We start from the raw sequence: 7,183 nt of genomic DNA, 5'->3' as shown, positions 1-7,183 counted from the left end.
TGGGAAGAAAAATGTATTGCATACAATGGTTCTTCTCACGATTAATTTACACATTCAATGGATCAACTCAAATTGAACCTATACAAATTGGTCATCCGTTCTTGCAAAGAGGATAAGAACATTATATATACTATGGTTGTAACAATTTCTACAAGATAATATACCAATATCATGTAATGGTACTTGGACCACAGAACCTTACCTCTTTCAAGCTTTTCTATGGTCAAATCTGGATGAGAAAATTGAGAACTCAAATGCGGTTTGCGAGTAAAAATATAAGCATGCAACTAAACTTGACTCTGGCCCTCTGGGTATGATTGTAAAAGGGATGACGATGCCCTCTCTACATTCTTCCCTGAAGCATAAAGTGAAACTCCTGCGGCTTGGAATGATGAAGAGGAAGAGAGAGCTGGGGCTGAAGCTGCAGTGGTGGAGAAAGCGCTAATGTTGCTGCTCACATTCATGCTGCTTCCATTAATGGACCCTTCAGTCAAGCCCTTAGGAGCAGGTGGCCTCTCAATCTCTGTAATCCCTTCTAACATCTGCACCACTTTGCTCATCATTGGTCTGTGTGACGGTTGCTCCTGGATGCACCAAAAGCTGACTTTAATTGCCCTCACCACTTGCTCCATATCAACCTCTTGGTCATCAAGCCTCCGGTCAAGAATTGCCTTGATATTACCCTTCTCAAACTCTTCATAAGCCCACACACAGAACTTTTGCCTACGGGTTTCTGCAGATACTTCGAAATTACGTCTCCCACTCACTATCTCCAAAAGAACCATACCATAACCATAAACATCAGATTTTGAAGTTATTGGAAGATTTGCCAGCCATTCTGGTGCCAAATATCCTCTTGTACCTCTGACGCTTGTCAAGGTTCGGTATCTATGGTCCTTTGGATTAATCAGCTTGGCAAGACCAAAATCTGAGACTTTGGCAGCATAGTTCTCATCCAAGAGAATGTTTTCTGGCTTTATATCACAGTGGACGATGCAGTCCCGACACTCCTCGTGCAGGTATGTCATCCCCCTTGCAGTACCAAGGGCAATGTTGAACCGGTATTCCCAATTCAAGATTTTTTCTGACTGGCCTTCTGATACGAAAAGGAAATGATCAAGAGACCCGTTTTTCATGAACTCGTATACTAGAAGCCTATGGCGCCCTTCGGAGCAAAAACCAATCAATCTCACCAAATTCAAATGATGGGTGCTACTTATAGTCGCAACCTCCATTCTAAACTGTTTTTCCCCCTGTTCAATTCCCTCAAGTTGCTTCACTGCAGCAACCGTTCTATTAGTAAGAATCCCTTTGTACACAGCACCAAATCCTCCAGTTCCAAGCTTCTCCTTGAATCCCTTGGTTGAGCGCTGGAGCTCCTTATATGTGAACTGGACTGGAGCACCAGAAGCATACTCAAGAAGGGCATAGTGAGCTGACAATACTCCGAACTTGGGGCTGTTTCTACAACACCACCACCACAAACTACCCTCCAGGGCAACCAAACCCAAAATGGTGCCTATAACCACAACAGCTACAACCCACGGATGCATCCTCCAACCGCCGCCCTTCCCAGAAAGCTGGGCATTAGGTGACGGGTTTGGATCCACCGGTGAGCAAACCTTGATGTATGAACTGCTCGGCAGCGCCGGACTCTGATAGCCACTAATAAAACCTGGAGTCTTGAAATAACACAACCCCGTCCCATCTGACAACGAAGTTGAAGCATCGCAACTAGGATTCACAAGACAATTCGACCGACATGCGGATATACCCACAAAGAAAATCTGCGACTCTGTCTCCGGAGGGTATGTTAGGAACTGTGTATTTTCCATATCCAACATAGTCGGATTCCCTGGACAATTCACAGTCTCCACCTTCCTCTTACACCCTTTCCTACCATCTTTTGGATCAACGAGCTCGAAATTCTGAGATGGGCACCCGCAAATCGGGTCCGTATCATTGTAACTACAAATTCCCATATTCCCACAGTACCCAAAAACCTCACATTGATCCTCAACAGCTGCCCATCTCGCAATTTCAGTCCCACTCCCACGATCAGAGCTAAGTATCCTCAAATTCCCATCACCGCCCAACTTCAAATACCTCAGTGTGTCCCTATTCTCGGCATAATCATTGCTGTAAGCCATGATACCCCCACCAGACAAATTGGAATCGAAAATCGACAGAATCCCAATGTTCTGTATTCCCAAACTCGGGGAAGTCATATTGACATCATACGAGGAATTCAAACCCTGAGTGAAATACACAACACTATCGTTCCAACTAAGCGTGAGATTCCCAGAACTAATAAGACGAAAGGAGTACAACCCAGATCGCAGAACCTTACCGGTGGTGAAGTTCTGGGACGGCACGACCGTATCGGTGGGGTTGTCGAAGGAGGACCAGACGACGGTGTCGTTTCGGAGGAGGGAGAGTTTGCCGGTGTCCTCGAGTGAGGCGGAGGAGACGCCTTTTCCGGCGGTGCCTGAGTCCCAGACGGTATTTCCGTCGCCGTTGACGAGGCGGAGGGCGCCAGAGGGGAGGAACTGGAGGGAGGCCGCGGAGTCCACTGGGGTGGAGCCCGCTGTCCAGATGGGGACGCCGCCGGAGTAGGAGATGGCGGCGATGAAGGAGTTGGGGAGGCCAGTGGAGATGAAGCCTAAGGAGAAGGTGGAGCTTGGGGAGGACCACGTCGCCTGGTTCTCGTTGGAGGCGTCGAGGGTTGAGCCTGGTGCGATTGTGCCTGCTGCTTCTGATGCTTTTGCTGCCACTAACAGAAAAACAACAAGGAAGAGTGATCTGGGTTGGATTTGGAGGATCATTTCTTCCCTTTTCTGGGTATAATCCGTGGATTGATGGTTGTGAAGAGATTGAGAGAACGCAGACAAGAGGGCTTAAAACGGTGGGGAAGGAGAAAGGAGAGCGAAGACTTTGACTTGAAAATGTGCAGCTTGAGACTTTGTGGCGGCGGCTGCCAGGTGGGGGCGCGCCAGTCCCTCACGATTCAATTGCCCCTCATTTGGGGATAGTTTAGTCATTATATGGCCATAGAGTCAAACATTTTGAATTCTAAGTTTTGACAAAGTCCCACCATTTGGCATTTGATATTCTTAGGCCCGTAGGCCAATATCCCGGCCCAGACCAGCCCAAGGAGAGACCAATGGTCCAGTACATAATGAGTTTAAAGGACTATTTGAGATTGCGTTTGAGTGGCTTAAAGAGTGGCTTAAAAGTACTTTTAACACTCAAAAAGTCAGTTTGAAAAAAAAAATACTAATTTGGTAAAAAAAAAAAAACACTTTTAAGGGTCCAAAAAATCTAAAAATGACCAAAACACGCTTTTAGCAAAAACCTAAAAGTGAAGTTTCTACCTAAAAGCGCTTTTTGGCAAAATTTTTATTTTTAAGCCTTTTTACCAAAAATACGTTTTAGTTATTTTTAGACTTTTTGAACTCTTAAAAGCGCTTTTAATTTTTTTACCAAACAAATATTTCTTTTTTCAAACGTATTTTTTGATTGTTAAAAACACTTATAAGCCTCCTCAAACACAACCCCAAACAAGCCCTGAATAGGAGTGCCCCATGAGATCATGCCACGTTATGTCATTTTAATCATTTCTCATATCCTCGATAGAATATTAGACAATGCTACACTAAAGCACACGTGTCACGCCTTACTTTTCTACATTCCTGCAATAGTAGCATGTGACGTTTAATTGACACAATTGCCTTGTTACAACTACGTTGTGATAGAAGGTGAAACTTGGCGTGAAATGTGATTTGTTAAAGTTAGTAATTAAATATAACGACCAATCAAAACGCTAGCCAATGACAAGGATACACATGGTGTTGTGATATGTGTTACAAACATTAATTTTCTAGCCAATAATTTACTATTATTTATTATATTTTTTACCTTTGGGTCTTAAACCAGATTTATGATGAAATGAAATTAATTTTAATTCTTTTATGGTTTGACCATTGGTTAGAGGAAAAACGGCTTTGGCCTTTATTATCAAATGCTTTATGGTTTTTTTTTATGTTATGACCGTTTGGTCATAAAATACTTTAATGCATTGGTTTTGTCTTAATGCTCCTAACCGTTGGTGACTTTGCTTTATTAAAAAAAAACTCACCAACACTTTTATATATATATATTGGGCTACCAAGAAAATTACAAAAAAAAAAAAGAGCACTTGAGATAGATATATATATATATTACTTCTATGTTTTCAATTATAGAATAGTTGTTCTACAAGAAAAGATTTGGGTTGTTCTATTACTCTTTGTTATTGGAAGTGCGTCCTTAACGAAGATAGACGCTATAGTCTAATCCTGGGAGGTTGCGTGTCAAAGGATCCGATCGCACCGAGTTATACACTCCGGGAGGCACGAATCAACCTTTAAGGACAACGCTCTTGCGTGATTCTATAGCATTGTGAGATCTTTCAATACTCTACTTTCATCTCTTGTGTTTTATTTATTTTATTGTTAATTTTCATATTGTAATTATTTTATATCAATGAGAATTTGTGCACTATCCAAAATTATTTCCTACAATCTTAAAGGTTGATTCGATGGTTGCACAAATATTATGATTAATTTGCGGTATGCAATTCGCATACAAGAAAGATGAAATTCTTGAATGGAAAGATTTTTCTTTGAAAATTCTGATAATTGATTCATTTATCAAAAGAATGGCTTAATTTCATGCGTAGGTATTGAAAGTGAAAATATTTTGATTGAAAGAGTTTTTATTTGACCCAAAATTTGTGTTATTTAATTTGTTCGTAAAATAATATTTTATTGTTGGGTTATGAATCTTGTAACAAAAAGAATTAAGCCTTTTATGATTTTAGAACTTAGCATTTTATGTTGTGTTGTGCTATGCTTATTGGAGAACATCCATGTAGATTACTAATAATAACAATGAGTAGCACTTTATGTTATGTTGTGCTAAATGTGTGCAAAGAATACAACTTTGCTAAAGATTTTTGCAGGTAAGCACATTGTAAGAGGAAAAGATTTGGTGTGCGTATTGAGTCGATCGGTTCTCACAACACCTAGTTGGTGTGTGGTAGCGACAATCTATTTTGGAAGATCTTGGAGTAAAGCTATTGGCTCCGCTGTGAGTTTTAAACCTGATTCATAGGTCTTATTTTTTTTTTACAATTTCATTTATTAAAAGAAAAATCAAGTGATGAAGGTACTACTTGATTGAATTAAAATTTACATTACATGAATATTGTAATTTGATAAGTGATGATCCTTTATTGATTATTCTATTTCAAAGAAAAAAAATAGTATCTAGCATTTATGTTAGCTATGACATGCTAGATTAGCATGGATACTTTAAAAGTATTTGCTAATTTTTCATCTATATCATTTAGCTTTCCAGTTTTCATGACATGTTGATTATGAATAAAATATATGTAATTATTGATGAGGCTCAATTAATATTTGAGAAATTTATTGTATCATAAGATTGATACCAATGACATATTTATGACAATGAGTCAATAATTAATAGTTGATTATTATTTGGTTGAGCCTAATACTTTGCATATTTATTGGACTTTAGGTGGAAAAATTGTTTTTTTAAAATCTTGATAAAACTTGAAATATGCAACCCCTATATATATAATATATAAGGATCATGTTGAAAAATCACAAGTGGTGATTAGTATTTTTAAGACATCTTTAGAATTGTCAATTGACAGAAAAGAAATAAGAGTAAATGATATATCATATTTAGAGAAAGATGAGCTCATAGAAGTCGTTTCATAAAGCATTTGTGAGCTATTTATGAAAAATTTATTTTCTTGTGAATATTTGGTTTATTCCATTAATATTTAGCATGATAGATTTATACATGTAAATCTTGGCTACATCATTGGGATGAAAAGAAATTAGAACATTGGAATAAATGATGAATGCTATGATTGTCAATTTTGGGCTATTCACCAAAGTGTGGGGGGAAGCCATTATTTTTTTGTCACATTCATAAGCATTGTTTGGAATACCTCGAAGTGTGGGGGTATTTGGCAAATGTTATATTACCCGAGCCTAAAAGGAGGAAACTTGGTTTTAAAACTTATGATTGCAGTTTATTGGTTTTGCATGTAATAGTTCATGCTATAGATTCCTTATTATCAAGAGTGATGTTTTAGATTATAATAGTATTATTGAATCTAAAAATGTTATTTTCCTTGAGCATGTGTTTCCTTTGAAAAATGAGGAAAAATTATTTCATGAATTTTCTGTTGCTTCTAATAAATTGTTGATGGTGTGTAAGAATTGAAAAGAAGCAAGTAAGCTAGAACGGAAGGAATCTCGGTAATGATTTTATTGCTTATATTATTGATAATGGTCTAATATGTTATGGTGAAGCAATTAAATCTATTTGATGCATTTTTTGGTTAGAAGCTATAAATAATGATTTGGAATAAATTATGTCTAACCATTATTGGGAACTTGTTGAGTTACCTCGTAAGACCAAACCAAATGGTTATAAATAGATGTTTAAGAAGAAGCTTAAACCGGATGATACAATAGATAAGTAGATGGTAGACTTGGTAGCTAAAAGCTACAAGTAAATGCAGAATGTTGATTATTTGATACTTATTTTCCGGTTACTAAAATTGCATCTATTGGAATGTTATTTGCCATTGTTTATATTTATAAACTTGTTGTACATCAAATGGATGTCGAAGTTATTTTTCTAAATGATAAAGAAATTTATATGGAGCTGCCCGAGGGACTAGTAATCCCTGGTCAAGAACATGAAGTGTGCAAAATAGTCAAGTCCCTATATGAATTAAAAGCAAGCTCCTAAACAATGGCATAATAAGCTTGACAAGGTGATGTTTTCTAATGTATATTTGATTAATAGTAAATACATAGCAAGTTTTACAATAATGAATGTGTCATTATTTGTTTATATTCATGACTTGCTTATTTTGTGAACTAACATTGATGTTGTGCATGAAGTTAAAAGATTTCTTGCATCTAATTTTGATAGGTAAGACATAGGTAAAGCGAATGTCATGTTGGACATTAAGGCTATTAGAGATAATTATTACATTATTTTATCTCAGATATATTATGCTCGAAAGATGCTTAAAAGATATGAGCACTTTGATTATCCGCCTATATTTACACCATATGATTCAAAAATATAT

At 37.5% G+C, this 7,183-nt stretch overlaps 1 protein-coding gene across 1 annotated transcript; it reads right to left on the bottom strand.

Moving 5' to 3' along the window:
* LOC132184919 (G-type lectin S-receptor-like serine/threonine-protein kinase At1g34300) lies at nucleotides 1-2,994 on the bottom strand. Its single transcript, XM_059598708.1, has one exon. The coding sequence runs from the start codon at nucleotides 2,823-2,825 to the stop codon at nucleotides 288-290; it is 2,538 nt and encodes an 845-aa protein (XP_059454691.1). The 5' UTR covers nucleotides 2,826-2,994; the 3' UTR covers nucleotides 1-287.
* Nucleotides 2,995-7,183: the final 4,189 nt, after the last annotated feature.

The sequence above is a fragment of the Corylus avellana genome, chromosome ca6 (assembly GCF_901000735.1).
Source record: "Corylus avellana chromosome ca6, CavTom2PMs-1.0".
Taxonomy (NCBI): Eukaryota; Viridiplantae; Streptophyta; class Magnoliopsida; order Fagales; family Betulaceae; genus Corylus; species Corylus avellana.
Note: the sequence above shows the minus strand (reverse complement) of the source record. Positions and strands in the feature narration are given on the sequence as shown.